The following is a 25,292-nucleotide window of genomic DNA, read 5'->3' on the forward strand; positions in this document are numbered from 1 at the left end:
ACACACACTCTCTCTCTCTCTCTCTCTCTCTCTCTCAAATCAATCAACCTTTAAAAACTCACGTAACAGAGGTGCTTATAACAAAATCAAGATTATATTATGTGCATTAGAAACTCATAGTGGCATTATTTTCTACCGAGAATTAAGCAGGATACAGGCTACTGTGACAAATAAAAGAGTATTTAGTCAGGAAAGTAGTAAAACTGTCTTTCTTTTAACTGCAATTACAATGACATTACTAAAGTAGGATACATAAAAGATGAGTGAGATACATTTTTCTTATCTTTTTTTCCCCCAACTCTCAGTTCTTCTGTAGGCAAGAACTACAGAAAGGAAATTAATGCCAGGCTTGTGACTATGTTTGTATGTTTCTGAGATGCCACTTCTTTCTGCTTTTTTTTTTTCAAAAAAAAAATTTATTTATTTACTTATGATAGACACAGAGAGAGGCAGAGACACAGGAGGAGGGAGAAGCAGGCTCCATGCCAGGAGCCCGACACAGGACTCGATCCTGGGACTCCAGGATCGCGCCCTGGGCCAAAGGCAGGCACCAAACCGCTGAGCCACCCAGGGATCCCCTTCTTTCTGCTTTTTAATTCCTTCTTGTTTTTCTTCTATTATCTTTAACAAGAAAGACCAAAAAAAAAAAAAAAAAGGAAAGAAAAACAGCAAAAAAGCCCCTTAGTGATAGAAAATGAACCCGATCAAAGGGGGCTGATTTTTAAAGCTTCCAGTCATCATTGAACTGAACTCAATTTTTTCCCGTTTATTTTATTATTTGTTTTTAATTTTAGGTAGTTGCAACAGTGCACTATTGATTTCTGTAGAATTCAGTGATTCATCACTTACATACAACACCCAGGGCTTATCACAAGTGCCCTCCTTGATACCCATCATTCATCTAGCCCATCCCCAGCCCACATTCCTCCATCAGCCCTCAGTTTGTTCTCTATCATTAAGAATCTCTTATGGCTTGTCTCCTTCTCTCCTTTTTTCTCCCCTCCCCCATATGTTCATCTGTTTCCTTTCTTAAACACCACATGAGTGAGATTATATGGTATTTGTCTTTTTCTGACTTATTTCACTTAGCATAATGTAATCTAGCTCCATCCATGTCATTGCAAATGGCAAGATTTCATTCTCTTTGGTGGCTGAGGAGTCAATGTTGTGTATATACATATATTGTGTATATACACTATATATATATATCTATCTCACATCTTTTTTTTTTTCAAAGATTTTATTTATTTATTCATGAGAATACACAGAGAGGAGAGAGAGAAGCAGAGACACAGGCAGAGGGAAAAGCAGGCTCCATGCAGGGAGCCTGATGTGGGACTTAATCCCAGGTCTCCAGGATCACACCCTGGGCTGCATGCGGCACTAAACTGCTGAGCCACTGGGGCTGCCCTATCTCACATCTTCTTGTCCATTCATCAGTCAATGGACATTTGGGCTCTCTCCACAGTTTGGGTATTACTGATAATGCTGCTACAAACACTGGAAGGCATGCATCCCTTCAAATCTGTATTTCTGTATCCTTTGGGTAAACACCTGGTATGAACTCAATTTTAAAATGCACTTGGATGGTAGAGTTAAGAGGATGATAAATCTGTACTCCAAAGACTATCTATATCATTACTTACCACGTGCAACTTATCATTCCCCTTTCATAACTTACAGTACTACAATGCAATATCAAACATGAACCATAAGAATGACAACAATCACACTGGAATAAAAAAGAAATGCAAAGTTTATTTAGCACACATCTACATTAGGATCTTGCTTTTGTTCTCCCTCAGCAGTATGAACAGACAACAACAAAAACAGTGTCTTGTTTGTTGGTTTTACTTGGTTTTCAATTAAGTGGTAACAACATCAGGAAAATTTGTTTAAAAAGAAGCATTTGGTTCAGAGAGAAGATGGAGCCATTTCTGGGGTTCAAGTCTGACCTAGATGGGGCATACCTAAGGGGCGAAGCCAAAAAAAAAAATGACAGGTAGGAGAGGACTGCATCATTATGTCCTCACACCTTCTAGTGTGTGGGCCTAATAGGATGTGTCAGAAAGCTGTTGTTAGAATAAGGTTGAATCTGGCAGGATTCAGGAACTTTAATTAAAAGCTCATTCCATTTTACTTACCTATCTTTTATCTCCCTCCCTGCCCCCACTCCATTGAGTTGGGTGACTGAAGGCAACAAAATGGAGGCACTTCTGTCCCTGAGACCCACGGGGAATGAAGGAGGGTAGTATAAGTGGTCTGGATGGTTTGACGGTGAAACAGTCAGTGCAGCTTTGGGATACTTTTATGTGGTGTGATTGGTTCCTTTTAAAACCCAGAGGCAGTGGATGAAGACAAAGTGTAGCATGTGTTATAATCCATCTGTCCCAGCAGCTATTTCTTCCTGACTCACGCTCTCCCACTATCCCTACCTCATTACTGGTGTTTCTGTTCTCTTCCCACTTCTGTCCTTTTGCCTTCAAAATACTCACCCACACCATCACCATCATCATTAACATCATCAGGAGCTGGTATCTGTAGAATAGCAGTGTGTGCCAGACACCGTACATAAGAACAGTCCCTCCTGCTGGGAAGAACACTATCCAAATCTGGGGGACCAGAAACAATGCTTTCAAATAGAGAATCAGATGGATTTAACAAAATCCTTGGGGTCCTACAATTTTTTTTTTCTTTTTACAAGTGAAGGTCAATTCACTAGGACTTCTCATCAAAGGATCTGATCAGACACTGGCGACATTATGTGCCATGTCTAAAGTAGGAAAAAAACCGAACAGTAGTGAAAAGCAAAGACATCATGCTATTCAGGGTAGGGGCTGGAAGAAGGAAAAGTGACTAGAATTCTGGTTTTGCCCTATTGGAGCCAGAATTCATTTTAATCATCAGTGATTTTCTTTTTTTAATGTAAGCTGAATACCTAACAGAGGATAAGACAATGAAAGAAGAAAAGCATTCAGTCAGAGATGAAGCTTAAGAAAATCCAAGACAGACAAATACTACATGTTACGGAAGGATATAGATGTAAACAAGAAAAGAAAAATACATTAATGTACTCTAAACAGTAAATGCCATAGAGATTAGAGAATGCAAAAGGATAGAGAGGATTCAATTAGGGAGTAACAGGGAAGAGCCAGCTAGTAGATATGTGAAGGGAATGAAGAAGTGACAGGGGTAAATCAGACAAATACTGGGTTGGGGGGAAGGAAAATACTGTATTTAGGAGTTGAATGCATCTTAAAATTTGGTTAGACAGTTCAGCAGTTTTCATTTTAGAGGTTTAGAAGATGCAGATTTAAGCCCTAGGTGTAATGATTTCATTTGTCTTGCCAAGTGACACCAATCTGGAGGAGAGGGGAAGGTACTGCCATTTAGAGGTGACCCAATTTCTTCAAAATAAAGAGCTCACAGAGAGTCAAGAATTGGAAAGGCCAACAGAACTGAGGACTTCACCACAACTTACTTGGCTTCTCCTAAATCATCGACTCAGTTTTCATTAAAAAAAAAAAAAATTTAAAAACAAAAAACCCCACAAGACTCAACATGCAACACTCAAGAGTAGGTGTACTTTCAATAAAACAAAGAAAGAACATGATATAATGTGAGTCCACAGGCACTCACCCGCAAGGAGCCATTGCAATACTACTTATTTTTCAATCAAGGAAACTCCTGATCCTACTTTCATGGTGTCCCTTAATTACCATGACAAAAATCAACAGGGTGGGTAAAAGAGTCATCAGAAAAACAAGAAATAATGTATTAAGATGAGGAAACTACTCATCACCACAAAGGAGAGACTCGTCAAATACTCATTTCAATTATCCAAGGATTAGCCCTATCCTTTCAGGAATGGTCATTTATGTGTCATAAATTTAGTTTGTTCACAGAGCAGTATTTTTATTTCTATTCTATTCCTTGTCAGTCCTTACCTACAGTACCTGCTATCTCTGGGGCTGGGACTTCTAAAATTTTATGTGCTGTACACCTTCAATGAATGTAACACTATATTCCAACTATACTCAAATAAAAAGTTTTTAATTAAATTTTAAGAAATAGAATTTTATTTGTACACTAGTTTAGTTCTGCCGCAACTCATACTGCCCATTTTGGGTGTGGCAGTAACTTTCAGCTTGAGAGGAAGGTGAAAGGTGGGCTATAAGGATATTTTTGATAAGGTTCCTACTCCAAAGGAACTGATATTCTAATACTGAATACAAGACACACACACATAAATAAATGTAAAGCAGAATGGGTTAAATGTATGATAAGGATATTGAAATAAGAAAAAAATTACTGACTGAGGAAATTTTAAAGTGCAGGGTAGATTTTTTGGGGGAAAAACAAGAATTTATGACAACCAATAAACTGAAGAACTAGGTTAGATTTTTAATTTCACAAAATAAATCAATAATGTTTTACAATCGCTTTTTCCTGGTCCTTAATCTAAGTACCAAAAATGAAATTGCTAAGGGAGAACTGTTCCTTTTATTAAAAGATGCAATCATTAAACTGAACATTTTTATCTGCCTAGATGCTTAAGAGTCAATTATAATGATTTGATATCTAATTTTAAATAAAGGAATAGGCATTAATTAATCTAGAGTCTGTCACAAAATAACGTATTTTTCATGATGCAGCTACACTTACAGAGCAGTAGTACAGGAAAGAAAGGCTTCATATCTGATAAATCAAACATGGCTATTTGTTAGCTCTAATTTCATAGGAATTGAAGTTAACTCACTCCATAAGATGGTTCTTTTCAAATTCATGAAATTCTGCACTTTTATATAAAAAAATGCCAAGCTCAGCATGATTTATAAGTAGCAGGCAAAATTAATTTTAGACTAGATCAGCCATTTTGCCACCATTGAACCAAATAACATGGAGCTGTGAACATACAGCAAAGCAAAAATAAAAAAAAAATGACAAATACATTTGATAAATACATGTTGTGATTAAGTGTGCAAGTTAAGACCCTGCCAAATGTTAACTTCTCTGTGCTCTGTTTTCCACATCTATAAAATCAAGATAATAATGATACCAACTCCATTAAACACTTTGGGTGATATCTAGCACAAAGGAGGTGTTCGACAATGTTGGCTGCTGTCACTACAACTACCACTGCCGCTACCGTTATTATATAATATCACTGTTTCTGTTTTTTTTTTTTTTTTTTTTTAAGATTTTATTTATTTATTCGAGAGAGAAAGGCAGAGACAAAGGCAGAGGGAGAAGCAGGCTCCATGCAGGGAGCCTGATGTGAGATTTGATCCCGGGTCCCCAGGATTACACCCTGGGCTGAAGGCGGCGCTAAACTGCTGAATCACCAGGGCTGCCCATTGTTTCTGTTCTTATTCCTCCCTACCATTAATATCAACAAATTATCTTCTATCAAAAAATGTTCGACATCCTATGTGCCATATGCAAAGACTATTCCTTTCAATAGTCATGCCCACTTACCACTAGATTAAGCCAAGTTTTGCAAATCTCCTGTATATTTGAAAGATGAAATTCTATGGTGGCTTTGGAGGCAAATCTGTCTATCATGAGCAAGACTCAATTACTGGAGATTTGGCAAAGACAAACGTGATAAATACAAGTAGGTAATATGTACAGATAGACACATGTGAAGATGGGGAAGTTCCTAACAGCACAGGGAAAGCCAGAAAAATAAGTAGCAATCACAGGGGTCATAATTAATTACTGATGAGCACATGTATGAAGGCAGGAAATGATGGAGGCTATGCTGACACAGTTACAACAAAGATGGGAAATAGTGTTTAAAAAGTTACATACTGACATACAAGAAGTTATTTCTTTTTGGTACATGAGATGTGGGGGAATGAGGGAAAATAAGGAATCATAAGAGACTCTTTGAGTGCCTGATCTGAGAAACTCTGTAGAAAAATGTGGCTGTACACTGAGTTGAGAAGATTAGTTAAGAAAGGAGAAGAAACAGCAATCTATATTGTCTTTTATAAATGCATAAATGACCTTGAGTGGTGTTATTTTTCATGGAGATTTGGATTATGGTCTGGGTCACTTGCTTTCAGCCTGAACAACTTTAGTATTTCTTGCAAAGCAGATTTGTTAGCAAAAAATTCTGTTTTTTTTTTTTGTTTTGTTTTGTCTTTATTTTTCCTAGAATTTTGAAAGATAATTTTGCTGGATATAAGATTCTTGATTGACACTTTGGTGGGTTTTTTTTGTTGTTGTTGTCTTTAAAAAAAAAAAAATTAAGCACTTTGAATATGTCATCACTGCCTTCTGACCTTCACTGTATATTATAAGAAGTTAGGTAGCAACTTCCTTGAGGTTCTCCTGGGTATGAGGAGTAATTTTTCTCTTGCTACTTTAAAAAATTCTGTCATTGTCTTTTAGCATTTTTGCTATGATGTGTTAGGATGCATATCTCTTCCTGCTTATCATACTCAAAGTCACTGAGCTCCTTGGATGTACAGATTAATGTTTTCCATCAAATTTGGGAAGTTTTTCTGCTACTATGTCTCCAAATATTTTTCCTACTCCTTTCTTTCTCTCCATTCCTTCTGGTATTCCTATTTTGTATATGTTGGTGCACTTGATGGTATATTTTTCTGCAGTTTTTTTTTTTCTTCATTCTTTTTTTTAAAAAACCTTTTTCCAAAGTCTCCAGTCTCAAGAAGTCCCACAGGCTTGTTTCTCCATACTCTGTTTTAAATAAAGTCATTTCCTTTCAGGAGGGCTTCTTAATTTTCTCTCCTCATGAACTACCACTTCTCCTTGGGCCAAAGCTTTGATCCATTGCTCCAGAGTTGGAAGTGTGTACAGTGGTCTATTTTTTAGAGGGACACCTCTGCTTCATGGGCAAGGTACCAGGCTGAGATAGTAATCTCTGGGTTTTCTTAAGTTGCCTCTCTTTGTGAGGCAGCTCCATCCAATGAGCAAGCTGGGACAAGGGCAACTGATGCCCAATATTCCTGGCTTGCTGGATCACAGGTAGAGCCACTGTCCTATGACTAAGCATTGGGCAGAAGAAGGGAGACTCCTCCATAACTCAAAGCTAAGGGTGATGAAAGGTGCTGGGAGCCTTTACCTCTCAGCCAGATATGGTATCCCTTGACTGAGAGCTCAGAGAAGGAGTGTCATCTTCTTGGTCACATGTGCCTGGAGCAGAACATCCATCATGATGAGCAGAGGCAGGGGGGAAAGGAGTAAATGAGTATTGGCACAAGTGTCACCAAATCTCTCTATTAAGATTTAGTATGACTCTTGAATAAGTTTCTCTCTATATGCTGTACGTTCTTAGAAAAATCTTCAGATTTTAATGTTTTTCAATTTGGAATGCATCTATGTAGCTCCTCAGGCTGCTCTTATGAAGCAAAACTCTAAAAAAACTAATTTTTAAAAAAGATTTATTTATTTGAGAGAGAGACAGATGCATAAGTGGGGGTGGGGGAGAGTGCAGGGAGAGAATCTTCAAGTGGATTCCCCGCTGAGCACGAGCCTGAGGCAAAACCAAGAGTTGGATACTTAACTGACTGAGCCACCCAGCCATCACTAAAAACATTATTTCTTCGCAATATTTGCATACTAAAACATAATTGCTAGGGCTTCTAAACTTGGAAGTACAAAATCACTAACATAATGAGGTAGCAGCAAAACGTGCAAAAGATGGTATTATGGGGCACCTAGGTACTCAGTCAGTTGGACATCTGCCTTGGGCTCAGGTCATGATCTCAGGGTCCTGGGATCAAGACTCACATTGGGCTTTCTGCTCAGCAGGGAGTCCGCTTCTCCCTTTGTGCTTGTTCTCTTTCTTTCTTTCTTTCTTTTTTTTTTTTTTTTTTTTGCTTGTTCTCTTTCTTTTGCTTTTTCTATGAAATAAATAAAATCTTTTAAAAAAAAGATGGTATTATTAGATTCTTTCATAAAATTATCTTCAGTAAAGTCTGCTTATTTCCAAAATATTTAGGACCTCATTGTTATCAGAAGAAGAATGTTTACTTCTATTTATTCCTATGTGCTTGATTTACAAAAATCTATCAACAGAGTTTTGCTTTGAGTACTAGAATATTATATGTGGAGTCTATAAGGTAAAATAACTAACTTTTAGTATTATTATTATTGTTTTTTTTTTTGAGAGAGAGAGAGAATGAGCATGAGAGTGCAAGTGGGGCAGCAGAGAGAGAGAGAGAGAAAGTCTTAAGCAGGCTTCACATCTAGCACAGTGCTTGACATGGGGCTCGATCTCATGACCCTGAGATTATGATCTGAGTCAAAATCAAGAGTCGGACACTCAATCGACTGACCCCCCTCCCAGGCATTCTTCAGATAACTGACTTTTAAAATAAATACACTAAAAGCATGTATCTAATGTGGGCCCAACTCAAAGCCAAAGAGAACTTTCAAGAGTAGATTCTGGCTGCATCAATAAAAACCTGGCAGGATTAAGGGAGTATTTACACAGAGAGGTCAGAGACAGGATCTCATAGTCTCTGGAGTAGAGGAGAGAAGGGAAGCCAAATGTCTAGCAGGAGTGCTGTCAAGTAAAACAGCACTTGGAAAATGAGTCAATGGAGCAAAAGTCAGAAGCACTAAAAAGACACTAGAGTGTCAAAATGAGTCAGATTAGATAAAGAAATAAAATGGGAGCCATGACAGTACTAGAAGCCCACTGAATTGTTAGGTACATGGTAGAGGGGCCTAGTTGCTTAAATCCTCTGCCCAGCAGGACCAGATTACCCAAAGGACAAGTGTCCTTTAACACTGTCATCTTGAAAATCCAGACACTATATTATTAATGTTGCCAATGCTCAAATTTGGGGATGTATCTCTTCTTTCAGATGTAGTTTTAAAGCCAACTTACATTTAAAAAAAAAATTGAAGAAGAGAAAAAGAAAAGAAAGATAAAGTAAAAGAAAATCATTCTCCTTTCTTAATAGTCTAGTCACACCTCTATTTCTGCCTTTCAACCAGTATTATTCAGTTTGTGAATAAACTGAAATAAAAATAAATAAATTTAACTCAGGAAGATGTGATTTTGACACCGCTGAGGATAATCAAAGGGTCTGACTATAGGCTCACTTTCTGAAGATCATTTTCCTGAGATCTCTGAACAGGTAACCCTACTGATTGGGATGCTATGGTCTATCATGTAAAAGGTATGATAAATATGTGCAAATATTCTTGTAATTATAACTGCCAGTCCACAGATCTGCTATTTCAAAGTCTTAGAAAAAACTTTAAAGCTTTCTTTAAAGAAGTGGTTAGCCCATGGCTAAGGGTTATAGCACAAATAAGACTGAAGTAATACATAACGAGTTATGGAACATCAAACTAAAAAACAGAAGAGACATCTGCAATTGTTTATTTTCATTGAGTCGTAACCAGAAAAGAAATTTACTGACCAGAAATGAGGGATGGAGAGGGCATGCGCTGGCATGCAGTGGAAGCTGTAATTATAGGAGTGGATGAGACCATTCAGAGGAAATTCACATTTCCTTCTTAACAGAGGAGAATTTTCATCTTAAAATTTCCTTCCTTGTTATGATTTTGGATATCAACATTTCAGTACATGAGGGTTCTGTCAAGCTTCAAAAGGGTTTTGTTTGTTTGTTACAGGTATATAATAATCATCATTATTATTGATTTGTAATTTTTCCAAAACATGAAGCAGGTTGTAAGCCCCTGGCTGAAAACTGTTTTTTTAAAATGTACACAGAACATATCATATATGAGTATAATTTAACATCTGATTAGTTTATTCATACACTTGCTTTTATAAAATGCAAAGTTTTTCTATATAGCAAATCTTCCAAACAGTTTTACTAGTGACTAAATTAGCAAAATATAAGTAATTTGGAGAATAAAATCAAGCTCTAATCACTACTTTTTTAGTTTATGATTTGTTTTTTGTATATTTCATGAAGCTATAAAAATACTTTATACATATAATTCATATTTTGAACTCTTTTTTGTTCACTGTAATTAAAGGAGAATGGTTTAGATTAAAGGAAACTGAAAAGATATTACAACTGCATGTGATACAGCCTGGATCTCTTTAATTATAAAGGACACTGAGAAAACTGTCGAAATACGAGTATGTTAATTTCCTGATTTTTATCAATGTAATTTGGTTATGTTGTCATGTCTTGGAGTAAGCAGAAGTATAGAGGAATCATGCCTGCATTTTGTTCTCAAACAGTTCTGGGGGGGAAAGTATTTGTGTTGTGTATGTATTATACGTATTGTACACACACGTTTAAACATTAGGAGCACTGGGCCAATCTTAAGAATTATACCAATTCAGTGATGCTAAATTATAGATCATAGAAGGAGAAAGAGATTGAGTGAGTATGAAGTAGAGAAGGATACAGCAAATGTAGTAAAATGTTAACCTTTGAGAAACTAGGAATTCTTTGTACTACTCATGCAACTTTTCCGGAAGTAAATTTAGTTGAAACTAAAAAACCCCAAAAGAATAAAAGAGAGAGCATGGTTTAATAATTAGGGAATTTCTAAAGCGAGCAAAAAGGTCACATCCCACATTTCCAGCCAACAGATGGTGCCAATAAGTACCAGCTTCTTTTAACAATATTAGAAAGCAAAGTTTCTAAATGCCATGCCCAAAAGTCAGGAGCATTGATACAATCCTCAAGAATTCTAGCAGTTCAATAATAATGAATTAAATAACCACACTGCTCTATAAAGGTAGGTTACTCAACCCCAAAATGCAATATAATGATCAAAAGCCTCCTTTTACTTCAGCCAAAGAAAGAACACTGCTCACTTCCTGCATAGAGTTAAACTGTTCTTCCTGCACTCATGAGTTCCTCATCTAGGTAATTCCTCAATCTTGTGGGGGTTAAAATGCATAGTTGGCAGGAATGCAACTCATCTTGCTAAGGCAAAAAAAAAAAAGTGCAGAAATTGACCTAATTAGTTGATATGATTTCTTCTAGCTGGAAACTACATGTGTAAACTGCAGGAAATAGGATTTCATAAATATACAGATAATATGAAAAGATTTTGAAGTTTCTCTCAGGACATACTGAACCAGAGCCAATGATTCTTACACAATTTACTTCAAGTCACAGAACTGAATTTGCTTCAGTAAATCACACTGGCTCAGTCTTAGTACACATTCCTAGCATTTCAATTGCTAATGCCTATTGGAGGTGACATTTATAATAACCATTTGCTCAACAAACCTAAACCAGGCTCATTTCATGAATATTTTTAGAATTTCAAATTCTTACAATATTACTTTTGGATTTTAAAATTCCCACAGAGCACAAAAATTTCAAATTATTCAGCCTAAATAAATCCAACCAGAGAGATATGTTAATTCAATTATTTTTTTCTTCATCTTTAAAAGATAAATGGATCGCTTACAATTTTCTCCCAGCTTCTAAACTCAAAGATAGTGGTTAATGTGCCTTTGCAACATAAGTCTTAGTTAGGGGGTACAAAAACCCAGTTAACTAGACAAATCCCTTTAACTATTTAACAGACAAGATTACAACTCCAAGAGATAGGAAGACTTCAATGAAGCATAAAGGGCCTGGAAATTTGTTGGTAGAATTTGTTCCGAAAACTAATTTCAAAGTTCCTTTTTTTTTTCCTTTTTTAGTATCAATGACCAAGGAATAGTGGGACGAAAGCAGGAAAAAAACAATACTTTACTGAATGAACTCAATTTTCTTGAAGACATCTGACCACACTACTTCCATTTAATCAACAATCCCGTGGTTCAAGGAGAAAACTATGTAAGTCAACAGATCTAATCACTGTGATAGTTTGAACATTAGGTATCCCAATTTCCAACTTCAATTTTGTGTACCCTTGTCTCCCCCACTTTTTGTTTCTAAGGATTTTATTTTTAAGTAACCTCTACACCCAAAGTGGGGCTCGAACTCACAACCTCAAGCTCAAGAGTCACATGCTCTTCTAACTAAGCCAGCCAGGCACCCTGCTTCTCCCACTATTTTTAATTAAGTCATTAAGGGTCTCCCTTTCAATAATAAAGCCAAACAACTCCTGTTTCTCTTCTGTTCTTATATCTGTTTTCTACAAGGAGAATGATCCACTAAGACTGAAGGGTAGAAATCTCAGTGGAGAGACCAGAAGAGTGGAAGGCAGACAGATGTTGGCTGTGGGCAGCTGGCTGAGGCTCAGGCTTAAAAGGAGAAGAACGGAGAGTAGTGGCCATTAGAACAGGAATAGATGGGGCTCTGCAGCAGAAGCCAAGTATAAAGCACATAAATCTGGCTGCCTCAGCATCAAAGTATCACAGTAGGCAACAAAATGGAGGAGGATGGATTCTGCTAAAGGCAAAACCTTTCATTCAGGGCTCTACAGTACAATGGTTCCTTTCACTCTTTCCAAAGATGCAGCAAATAGTTTTTCATTTCAGTATGATGGTTGTAAACAGAAAAGGGAACACTCAGGGAATATGGTGGTTTAGATGTCACTAACTGGTAGTCTCACTCCGGAGCAAGGATAAATGGTCCGTAGGTCAGTAAGATTGACAGATCACATGGAATAGAGAGGCATGTCTAAGCTCCAGGAACTTCCCAAGGAAATAAATTGTGCTGTCCTTCCTTCAGAATTAATCTGCATAATCACAAGGACAACAATTAAATTTCAAAGAAGGGAGGGATCTTAGCAATTAAATCAGCAGAGATAAGATGAAAGAAACAAAGTAGGAAGGCCCGGTCAATGATCTAACCTATCAATAATCCAACACACTTTGCATATGCTTTCTCCCTGATAATCCTTAGAAGATGATATTATTATTATCCCAGTAAAACAGTACTTAGGACATCCTACTTCCTCAGGCAAAGTTCTTAGAGGCTATCTGTTTTTTTTTTAAGATTTATTTATTTATTCATGAGAGACACAGACAGAGAGAGAGAGGCAGAGACACAGGCAGAGGGAGGAGCAGGCTCCCCGCATGGAGCCCCATGTGGGACTCGATCTTGGACCCCGGGATCACGCCCTGAGCAGAAGGCAGACACTCAACTGCTGAGCCACCCAGGCATCCCAATGCTATCCTCTCTTTAAGATGACTCTCATCTATAAGCAGAGAGAAATGTGCAATTTGGCTTTACTGGAACTCTGACCTCACAGGATATAGAATCAGTGATGTTAGGAATCTATCTGGAGGCATAAATCAAAGCACATCATTGAGAACTTCACCATGATTCAAGAGGCAACTGGGAATCACATCAGAGTCTGGACAACGATATGCGCAAACAATCCAAGAACAGAGGAATTTTGTTCTGCATGAAGCATAGTGGAAGAGGAAAGGCTTTGGAGTCAATAAGGAGTTGGGGAAAAAAAATCTACTGGGGCAGGCCAACACACACTGCTTAGGCAAGAATACATCTGTGATGGTAGTGAGAGAAGGTAATCCATGGGGGAAAAAAAAAATCACAAGGTCAGGGATTTGTTTATTCATAAGGAGGCAAATGCAAATTAGGAGTAGTAGGAATCCTGAAGAGACATGGAAAGAACTAAAAAAAAAAATTTTTTTTTAAGATTTATTTATTTGAGAGAGAGAAAGAGAGAGAGAGAGAGCGCGCTACAGAAATCCTGTGCGAGTGTGAGCAAATGTGGAGAAGGAGGGCCAGAGAGATAGAGAATCTCAAGCCAACTTGCCGCTGAGTGAGGAGCCCAATGTGGGGCTTGATCTCACGACTGAGATCATGACCTGAGACAAAATCAAAGGTTGAATGCTTAACTGATTGAGCCACCCAGGCGTCCCTGAAAAAAATCTTTAAGTCCAGGGCAGCACTATCTAATAGGGATGCAATTGGAGCCACCAGTGAAATTAAAAATTTTCTAGTAGCCATGCTAAAAAGTAAAAGGAAACAAAATTAATTTTAGTGATGTATTTTAACCCATTATCTCCACAATGTTATCTTTCAACATGTAATCAATATAAAAGTTATTAATGGGATATTTTACATTTTTTTAAAGTACCATGTTTTCAAAACCCATTACATATTTTATAATCACAGCACACCTCAATTCCAGTGCTGTAAGCCTCGTATCTAGTGCTCAAAAGCCACATGTAGATATTGCCCAATGAACTGGAGAGCACAGGTTTAGAGGGTAATTAATGATAAAAAATAGTCAGTGGTATCATGAAACCCCAGAAGGTTTAGAACAAAACTAACCAGGATTTACCTAGAAGTCTGCCAACGAATTTGGCATGATTAGTTTTTAAAAAGTGGGATCTTTGCCATCTCACCAGGCGTACATTTAAAATAAATCATGTGGTCTGCACACAACTAGTGTTATAATTCTTTACCAGAAAAGGTGAAGACAAATACACATACCAGATTCTAAAGTATCTTATCACTTCACCTTGTATACTACTACTACCATCTCTTCCAGACCCTTTAGGGACTCTGCCTTCTACTGCTCCAAGTCTCTTTGCTTATTTAGCCGGTAGATGGAGGACTTTGTGTGAATTAGGTCAAACTCAAGTTACCTCCCCAACTCTTGGGAAAGGGAGGAGAGGGTGATCTCACCACTCATAACAACCTGAATGTTGCCACATGTGTGACCTGTCGATGCTTAGGACTCTCACTGAAGCAGAAAGTTTCTGTCTATGGTTACTTTTTTTTTGTGGGTCAGTGTAGCCTAGTAAGATGTGTACGGGTCTGAAAAAAAGGTGGTTTGAGCTCAGATTCTTGTTCTAGATTACCAGGAAGGTTGGACAAGGGCATAAATATCTATACTCAAGTTACTTTGAAAACCAGTCTTAAAAAATAATGCATTCAGTTCTATAGATGACTTAATGTCAAGTTTTTTATGTCAATGAAACCACACAGCTGCACAGTCTGTTTTGCTTCAACTTGGATTTGAAGGGGGGGGGGGGGGACAGGGAGCTAAGAATATTCACCTAGTTTTTGTCCACTGACCAAACGTAAAAATGTCACTATATATGCTGTATGATGCAGTATCTATGAAGTTTCCAGGTTAAGAATACGTACCACGTATCATATATAACTTGTAACGCTCTGTATTTCAGTTCCCCCTCTTACTACGCGTGCATACGTTTTTCTGTACGTGAAACTGCAGCCAACAACATTTGTCTCCCTAGCCGATTTCAACACATGAACCTGTATGCTTGTTCTCCAGTATGTTGTTCTGCTCCCAGCTATAGGCAGGGAAGCATGACTTTCTTGGACCTAACTTCCGTCCATCAACCCTATTCCATACCACAGTCAAGAACCCAAGCATATTTGTCATTTGGGTTTTAGTGACTGGTAACAACTCAGAGGCCTCACCACTTGGTATTACTGAACAAATCCACATACTCTGCCTTGTTTCAAACCAGAACAGAATACATTAAATAGAGTTACTTTAAATAGAGTTATAGCTATAAACCCATCTTAGCACAGGGAGACGTACCAGATTGTTGACTGTACGTTTTTAAAGTTACAAAGTGAATGCAGAGAAAAACAAAGCGCGGTTCATCTCCTTCTTACACAGATACATAAAATAAAAGGCCTGAAATGAAAAGCGGAGGGAGAGTCAGCCAGTCCCACACACTCACCTGCGTTGGAGCCCGTCAGATTGTAACGTGCATTCAGTTTTTTGATGATGTTCTCGTGGATTTGGTACCACTCACTCTCTGTGTTACACCTATGAAGACATTGACACTCGGTTAAGCTTCCATAATGGATGAGATCAAACAATGGCCTTAGTAGCACACCTGTTCTGTTTGGAATAACCATCAGAACGTACGCCCTTAAATCTCCTTGGGAACTCCCCCAAACTGGTCAGTGATAGCATAATTGCCCCAGGATGAGCAGGATGCCCATATCTGGTAAATGCATGACTACCTACTTCATGCCAGGAGTGGCTGTGAGGAATGAACAATTTATGAGAGTCCCCCTCGCCTCAAAATCTCAGAGAACTAATGCACACAGTGGAAGGCAGTGCAGATGAAACGTGCTACTCCCTGGATCTGAACCCTCACCAATAACTAAATTATGTTCTTTGGGCAAGTTATTTACCCTCCTTGTGCCTTGATTTCCTCATTTGTGAAATGGGGTTAATATACTACAGTTAAATAAGCTTGGGTTTAAGATGATTCTGGGCTTAGGATAACACCTGACATATAGTAAATGCTCCATGAATTAGTTCTCATTAGTGGGTCTCTGCCTACAACAACATGACCAAGTTGGGCTAGCATCAGAATGCAACAAAGCAAGCAAAATGCAACTGAGGTTAACACTACTTGAAAGAGGGTAATTAAAAATTACCCTTTGGACACCTGGGTGGCTCAGCGGTTGGATGGCTGCCTTCGGCTCAGGTTGTGATCCCGGGATCTGGGATCGAGTCCCGCATCGGGCTCCCTGTGAAGAGCCTGCCTCTCCCTCTGCCTATGTCTCTGCCTCTCTCTCTCTCTCTCTCTCTCTCTCTCTCTCTCTCTCTCTCCGTGTGTGTCTCTCATGAATAAATAAATAAATCTTTAAAAAAAAAAAAAAGTTAAGCTCCCCAGTTTTTCCTCTACTGGTTAATAGGCATCTTTCCATCTTCTTACTCTCATAGCCATCTGTATCTTGCTCTTTTAGCTCTTGTCACTTGCTAGCTCATGTCATCTTTGTTTTACATGCTGTAGTTCACCCAGGAAACTTTTAAGGTTTCTTGAGGAATGGATCTAGGACATGTGTCCCCCTTGGGACTCTAAATACCAAGGGTGCTGAAAAATTAATGAGCTGCATCAATGAATGGATGGAAGTCCCTCTGACTGGCAACTCCTAATGGCCCCTAAATATTGAGGTTGGTTATCCTTCCTTACTGCCATGACTGCCTCAGTTAGCCGGGGACAGCCTCCCTCATCTGACTATGTAAATCACTACTTCTATTAGCCACAAATGCTCCTTTCCTAAGGGCCGTGAATATCAAGCTTCTATACATATCAGTCAAAGCATTCCACGGCAAGTTCCTTGTCTGTGGCTGAGAGTTCACAGTTCGATTACATATTTATTTCATCACCATAGGCTTTTCCAGGATGTACATGATGGAGGGCATTTCTGAGCCACTTAACAGTAGGGTACCAAACAGAACAGGCATCTTGGAAGGCTGAGAAATTAAGATGAAATGAAACCATCCCACCATCCAGCTGCAGGATACCAAATTGCAATTTAGTATATTCGGCCTCTAGTTTTCTTATTTCAGCTCAGGCGGGGAAGGAAGAGACTTCCTATTAGTGAACGGACTCCCGGATTCATGCTTTTAACCTACAAAACTCTACGTAAAATCAAAGCTCAAAGTGTGACTGAAATATCTTCCGGGCTCAGATGAGGTATTTGTTACTGTTCCATATTCGAGTCCCAGATGGGTGAGGGATTCAGTCATATTAACAAATAGAAATTTCTTCCAAATTGTTTCTAACAGGCACTTCCTTAAAATGTTTTACTAAAATCACACTTTCTGTTTCATCTACAGTGACTGTTTTGATTGGCTAGCATTCCTCCTGAAACACATTCATAATTTGCTGAACTGGCATTTTCAAGGGGATCTCTCTTCCAACAAGAATAATCTAAAGCCTTATTTGATGCTTATAAAAAAACAGATAGTGACAACCACAAAGAGAAATACAATTTATTTTTTATGAGAGTGAGTGTCTCCCATAGGCAGAGCTGGAATTCATGGGTCTTTTTCAGCAGGTTGCATAGCCAAGGGTGATGCATGCAACTGTTGGTCCTGTTTTCCCAGTGGCAAGATAAATATAGTGCTTGCTAGCCACACCTGGAAAGACTACTCTAAGAAAGGATGAGACTGGGTTTCTAAGGAATTCCAGTTTTCTTAAAAAGCAATGCTACACAACAGCATCATTATCACATCACTAGACAGCGGTGTCAAATAACACCTGAGAGCACGGGACCTGGTACGTGACAGCTTGCGTTCTGGAGTCAGATATTCCTGATTTCACATCTGGTTCCTGTTCTGATTAGCCAAGTGATTTTGGAGCATTATCCAGCCTCTCTGTCCCCTTACATGGAAATCAGAGGCAATAGCATCTGCTTTATGTGTATGTCATGAAGATAAAGTGACATGACACATGGAAAATGCCTAACAGTTCCTTGAACATAGTAAGCACATATTAAATGAAGGCCATTCTCGCCAGAATTATTTCAAAAAAATTATATTTTATGATCACCAGAATGTGGGAAGAGGATTGTCATGGAAATTGAGGGCTGCCACATGATAAAAAGAGTCGTGAGTTTTCTACCCATTAGTTTCACCCAAAGTTTTCAAGTTTAATATCAAGGTCACAGATTTTATCCCTCTTAAAAGAGATAAAGTTAAAAAAAAAAGAGAGATATAGTTTGTGGTCCTAAACCACAGGCTATAGACAAATCTCTGTCAACTAATTAGCAAATGTGTGGCACAGGTCCAGGGGGCACTGGATGGAGAATTGGATAAATCCATGAAACCCTCCAGCAGTGGTCAAAAAGCAATTTGAAGTCTATGTCCTACAGGCAGTGGGCTGCTTATATTAAGCCAACATAGGAAAACTATTGGCATCCATTGGGTATATCAGCTCCACAAACAGAAACGAAACTAGAGCACGCTCACTCATGGAGGTGACCAGAAGTATGGTCCTCAAATCAGGAATGAGGAAACCCCATCCCACCCCCCTACCCAACTCCCTCACCCCAGGTTGGGGACACCACTGTATGTCAACTCTCAATTTCCAAACCTGTGGGGAGATGCTCAGGGTGGGGTGATCTGAAGCCATGTGCATTTAAAAAAATCACCTAATTTAAGATTTGGAATACATTAAGTGATTTTCTTAGTGGAGTGCTATGAGTTGAACTGTGTGTCCCCTTAAAGAGAGAATCATGAAGTCCAAAACCTTAGTACCTCAGAATGTGACTTTATTTGGACACTGGGCCTTTACAGAAGTAATCAAGTTAAAATTAGGTCACTGAGGTGGGGCCCCAACCTAATATAACTATGCCCTTAAACAAGGGGAGAGGTGGACACAGAGATGAAGGCAGGGGCTGGGTAGTGCATTTAAGGGTCACAGAACACCAAAGACTGCCAACAACCACCAGAAACCAGAAGAGAGGGACAGACTGTCCCTCCCAGCCCTCAGAAGCCTCAACCTAGCCATCACCCTGACCTAGGACTTACAGCCTCCAGGACTGAGACAATCCACTTTTGCTGCTTCAGCCTCTCTCTTTCTGGGACTTTGCTGGGCAGACCTAGCCAACTAATATTATAGGAAATAGAAGGGAAATCCCCTACCTGGGTGTTTTTTCCTAATTCTAATTAGGTTATGTTAAAAACTATTTTCATTTTCCAAGAACAAATGAACTCTCTGGAGGTAAAGACAGGTTAGGTTTTTAATTCAGAGAAGGTACTCTGTGAAGTAGATGGTCCACCCAACTGCTAGTCTGTTTATACTCTTGGGTTCTTAATTTCATAACTCCTCTGATTGGTGAATGGTGGTTTGTGGGCTCACTTGTAGTTGAGTCACCAGATTGAGTTTTGGGGGAGTGGCTCATAAACCCAATCGTTCCCTGCTCTTCCATCACCCTCCTTGGAGTAGCATTCACCACGGAGGGTCCACATGGGCCTCTGCACCCGCCCCAGCCCCTGTCGTGCTGTGTGTGCTTCTTACATGTACACTTTCAGGATGAGGTCATCTTTTGTCTCGCCTGTCAGCAGGTCAGCAATGCTCAGAACTGCACAGCCAAAGGGTCGCCGGTACTGGACACTACAGGCATTCTTTTTCTCTCCTGCTCCCATTCGACCTGTTCAATTGAAAAGCAAAGATGGCCCATGGGGCCATTTGACTGGTGCCCCTTAAACAAATACAGAGGTCATAGTAAATGTAACTGGGCAAGTAAAAGGGCACAGAAGATGTTACTTCAGTTCTTGATTCTCCTTTCTAAGCACCTAGCTGGGTGACCTTGGGCTTATAGATGAATCTCTGGTCTCCAGCTGTCACCAGTGAAACATGGAGACTGGAGCTGATCCCAGGTTTGGGAACCCTCTCCCAAGGATTCACCACGGTAACCCAGAAGGTTCGACTTAAGAAATGCAAAAATGGTGCCTGTTTCATTTTTCTATTTTTAAAAAATTTCCATATTTAAAGAACTATTTCAAACATTATACCTTTGAAAGGAAGCAGTTTGAGACTCCCTGAAAGTAGAAGAACTAAGCACAGACGATCAAATGAGCATGCATGCCCCTTTCCTGACCCAGGGCTCAGGCTGATTATAACTCAGCCAATGGCTGAAATCTCCTGGGATGCTTTTCACTCTCATACAGTTTCAACTTGTTATATATTTTTAAGTATTATTGAGATACTGCTGTAATTTATTATTATATTTACCAGTGGATTATTGTGAAGACAGGAAGAAGAAAATATAGTGAAGCTGAAATATAACAAGTTAATGTGAGGAAAAATAATGAAAAAAATATGCAAATCTGTTTCCAGATGCTTGGCAACAGATACATAAATTGTTTTCCATTTGAGCAAAATTCTCCCATAGCACATCTAGAGGACTTCAGCACTTCCGAAATCCAATGTGAAACAGTGTAAAAATAAAAGGGGGTGGGGGAGGATGGCAATATCCAATTTGGCTTCCATTCATCGGTAATAAAGTAAAATTACCATGGCAATGCATCATTTTTAGGGAAATGCTTACAAACAGCATGAAAATTTCTCATTTTATCAGCTAGAATCAAAACTAAAAAACATGCCAGTTGCTTTGTAGAGGTGCGAAATTCAAGGAAACATGTTTCATGGCCTGATGCTGTAACGTGTGGCTAAACTTCAATCCATGTTTTAATATAAATTACACTGGCAAATCATATGCTTTACATGTCATACTTGAATTTATCAACAAATCATACTTTTATTCACAAAACTGACAATCTTAAAACTCTAATGACTTATTAAATGGGAAAAAATTCTAGGTTATCTCTGTTTTGAATATTATTACAGATTGGATTAGGATGAAGCATACTCTCCAATCTTTACCAATATCATGATTTATTTTTCCTTCTTGATCATTCCCTTGCAAATGCAAGACAACTAAGTGATTAGAAGATTTCTGAGTGGAGTATTTCAAAGTCCTTTAACATCACACAAGAAATTCAGTACTAAAAAACAACAAGAAAACCCTGAAACTCTCACCATGATTATTCCCATGGACTCTCCTAGCTCTAAATTCCTAGAAGTTTATGCAGGGCAAGGCTATCATCCCAATTTTTTGGCCCCTTTTGGTTAGAACTGCATGAAAGAAAACCCTGCAGGAGCCTGGGGAGGACAGCCAAGTACAGGGGATGCAGGAGGCCATCTCTCACAACCAGAGGAGACTGCAGGGAGGTTTTGATCCCTCCCTCTAACTGCAGGTCAGCATCACTCCTGAGCCTCTGCACCACTCAGGTCCTCAGACTTTCAATTTCAAGTTTTCTTTCCTGGCTCTGCAGGCATCACCTCTTTGAACACCAAAACTTTGGTCTAAGTCCTGTACTGAAAAGACTGTATGATGCCAGCCCTGGCGTTCCCAACTCTAGAATTAATAAAAGTTCACGGTTCTGGTCAGATTTCTAGGAAAATTCTCTAAGCAGAAAGGAAGGTAGGCGTGGGGAAGGTAAAAATATCTAGCTGTATTTAGTGAATAGTTTCAGCAACCAGCTAAAAGCCAAAAGGAGAAACACAGAGGTGGAAAAACCTTTAGCAGGATGGCTATGAGGATATGGAACTATTTATTTCTTTTTTTCTCCTCCTCTTCTAACCACTCAAAGATCCAGGCTTAGATTGTGAGGCAAGGTGCCACTGCTCCTGTTTTCTGCAACCGGTGAGGGTCAGCTTGCCCTTTTCTTACTAAAGCAACACTCCAGAAAAAGTAGGAAGTATCTGCCCCTGATAGACAAGAATCTTCCACTCCTTAATTTCACTGCAGCAGATGAAGTCTTGCCCTTTCTTAGCGTTTCTTACCTTCAATTTTATTTCTTGTCAGTCTCAAAATGTCAAACCAGTAAATGTGACCAACCATCAGGCAGTTTTGGCGGTAATCTCAGGGAAGGATTAGTTTGACCAAAACTCGGTGGGTGGGTGGGGAGGGGGTACAGGTAATGTCTGATTCAACATTCATTAGTGATCATAAAAATCTTAATAAAGAATGCAATCGCTAATCCAGGACCATGTATTTGAAAGGCAGCCCTATGACTGGTAACACGAAAGCAGCTTCCTCAGCAGTAGAGCCACCTGGGCCACAGGTGAACAGGGCCCGGGGCCCCGCTGCCACATGGGCTACTACCACCAAAGACCTGCAGCTACCTTTTAAAAAGTTCTGAAAGCAAAAGTACTATACTTTTTCTCTCGATACTATAGAAGATTATATTCAAATGCAACGTTTACAGGAAGGTATCAAAAGCCACATTTTACATTAACAATTGGCATTACAGGGATCCCCGGGTGGTGCAGCGGTTTGGCGACTGCCTTTGGCCCAGGGCGCGATCCTGGAGACCCGGGATCGAATCCCACGTCAGGCTCCCTGCATGGAGCCTGCTTCTCCCTCTGCCTGTGTCTCTGCCTCTCTCTCTCTGTGTGTGACTATCATGAATAAATAAATAAAATCTTTAAAAAAAAAAAAAAAAACAATTGGCATTACAAATTTGAATTAAAAACACACACACACAAAGAATTACTTGACGAACTGCACCCCTGCCATCCTGGGAACACAAAAGCTTCATCTCATAAATACACGGTAGCATGCATTCCAACTTTTCCAACCTTTTTAAGGATTCTTTCTGATTTTCTCCGCATATATACTCACTTATAAAAAGAAAGTTAACACAAAAATGTTTACTTTTTTTATTTCAACTGTCCCTCAAATAAAAAAATAGCATAAAATGAAAACAGGTCCCCGGAACTGACTTTTATGAGAAAAATGTATAGAAAATCTATGTTAGGATAGTAACATGTTTTATAGTCTCTCGATGCACGGTGCACTTATCAGATGCATAAGATACAAGACTATAAAAATAAAGATCACTATGCAGGATTGCCTGGCAATATATTACTATCCTGCAGAAGCATTCCTAAGCAAATGATGTAGTACAGTTAGTGAAGAAGCGGAAACCAGTTTCCAGTATTAGCTGGTTAGCTTTAATACAAAAACTGTGTAGGCTTTACCATTCCTCATTTTACCTAGTTCCTCTGCCATTAAATATCTGCTTTTAGAGGTATTTTATGGGTAAAAACAAGTGAACACATTCTGGCTTTGTTGTGCAAGCTCGGTGTAGAACACCCAAAGTGTGCTCTGCAAGATATTAATAAATGTTACATTATATAAATGTTTCCATGGTCAAATCAAATTTGTAGAAAGCTAGGGCCAACCAAGTTAGAGAGGCATTTTAATATTTCCCGGTAGGACTTCTCAGACCCTTCAATGAGCTGATATTATAAAAGTGGAAAAAATACATAGCATTCAGTGTTCCATAGCCCTTTAGTCTTTAGTTATAGCACTTTTTTTTTTTTTTAAGTTGTAGCACTTTTTGCAATAATGCTCTGTAGCACCCTGCACTTTGGAACATGTCAGTTAGTATAAAATTTTCAAAAACTTGTAGGAAATCCAGATTCTAAAAGTAATTTATGCTGTTAACAGAAATTAGAATTTAAAAAGACAAATGCCAAATTTTGAATCAAATCTGTTTAGGGAGTCCAATAAAACAAAAAGAAGCACAACAGACTACCTCGTGACTTCTATGGAAAGAAAACAAAGTCTATTTGTGATGCATGGGGAGGCTGGTGGTGGGTTTGGAGAGGCAAGGGAAAAATTTCCAAATGCGGTGATTCTGGGATTCCAAACTGGCTTTCACTTCTTGCTGATCCAGATAGCAAAGAAATCACAACACAGAGACCTTTCAGCATTTCTTCCCCCTGCTGTGCTCCTATCACACTGACAAATGTTGAACTTACCAATTCGGATAATGTGCACAGTGATATAGATGTCTCTTCTTAGCTCGCTGCTGCCCAGATCCTATGAAAAGAAAAAAAAGAAAAAAGAAAAAAAAAAGCATGATTATTTTAAAACTCATAATTTATATAGAAGCATTAAAGGTCAAAGCACATTATTTCCACAAATAACAGATGACAAAGATAATGTAGACACTTCTAATGGAATTTTGTAGCAGAGGTATATAATTCAAATCCTGTTCTAAAAATACCACTCCAATCAACTTAACACTCTAAGTCTACTGATGTCAAATAATACTTAAAAAAAAAACCCATTCTTATTTTAATCTCTTACTCACTGATTCTTTAAACATTTAGTACATTCTAAATACCATACGCTGTGCGGAGCGTAACAGGCTCTAACGTACACCGAAGGAAGAGAGGTGTGTCTATGAAGGGTGATATTCAGAGTTCGGGGCACTACCGTACTTCGTGTGTTATTTACAAAGTTTAAGCAAAGTCACTATGTTCTCTCACAATACTTCATTTCCTTTAAAAATATAAAGTACAATTGGAAGAATTCACCTGTAGATGAAAGAAGATCGACCTACCACAAAGAGAGAGCAATGCCGTTCTGGTTTATCTGGGGCTTTGGGAAGTCCATTTCTATTCAGCCTCAAGAAAAATCTCTCACTACAAGAGAAAAAAAAGTTTCATTTTCTGAAAATTATTTAATATCTAAGGGCTTGTCACTCTTCTAGTTGTTCTTCATCTTAAGTTAGACTCGAAACATATTAGGTTCTTCATTTGATATCAAAATTGCTTGTTAATTAGGAGGACGCCCAAAACAATAAACATTTGCTTCACTTCTGACAATACTGGCAAATCAGCAACTACAAAAGCAGAAAACATAAATATACATGCAAGTGAAAAATTAACTTTTAAAAGAATAGGTTTCCATATCCGTGAAATCATTCTTATTATTCCAAAAAGTAGAAACAGGTGCTGTAAGGGAAAAAAACATGATCTAACATCTTTTTTGTGTTTGTATCCAAGAATATTGTTTTTCAAGTTGTATGTCTTAGTAGTTAATTAACATCATACAAGGACACCACCCTGAGTGGCAACCATCTAATAGAAAGCTTAATATGTTATGCTCCAAAACATAAAGAGAAGGCCCAAGAAATGAATTTGCACTGGTCCACAAAGGAAAAGGAGACCCCAAACTCCCCACAGAACTTGTGTTTGAAAATACAGGGTCCCCAAATTTAATACAAACACAAATGCTATTGGTCAGTTACTAATTCAAATCAATAAATACTTGTGGATATCATTTAGATCC

At 38.6% G+C, this 25,292-nt stretch overlaps 1 protein-coding gene across 8 annotated transcripts in view; it reads right to left on the minus strand.

Annotated features, from left to right (window-relative positions):
- DOCK4 (dedicator of cytokinesis 4) overlaps positions 1 to 25,292 on the minus strand; it is a 410,170-nt gene that overhangs the window by 158,535 nt on the left and 226,343 nt on the right. For all 8 annotated transcript variants that reach the window (XM_049093429.1, XM_049093431.1, XM_049093430.1 and 5 more), the window contains exons 9-12: positions 24,562 to 24,643; positions 23,975 to 24,035; positions 19,658 to 19,790; positions 15,572 to 15,660 (exon numbers count right to left, since the gene is read on the minus strand). In XM_049093429.1, the coding sequence (XP_048949386.1) occupies positions 15,572 to 15,660; positions 19,658 to 19,790; positions 23,975 to 24,035; positions 24,562 to 24,643 (365 nt within the window). The remainder of the gene's footprint in view (positions 1 to 15,571; positions 15,661 to 19,657; positions 19,791 to 23,974; positions 24,036 to 24,561; positions 24,644 to 25,292) is intronic.

The sequence above is a fragment of the Canis lupus genome, chromosome 14, assembly GCF_003254725.2.
Source record: "Canis lupus dingo isolate Sandy chromosome 14, ASM325472v2, whole genome shotgun sequence".
NCBI lineage: Eukaryota > Metazoa > Chordata > Mammalia > Carnivora > Canidae > Canis > Canis lupus.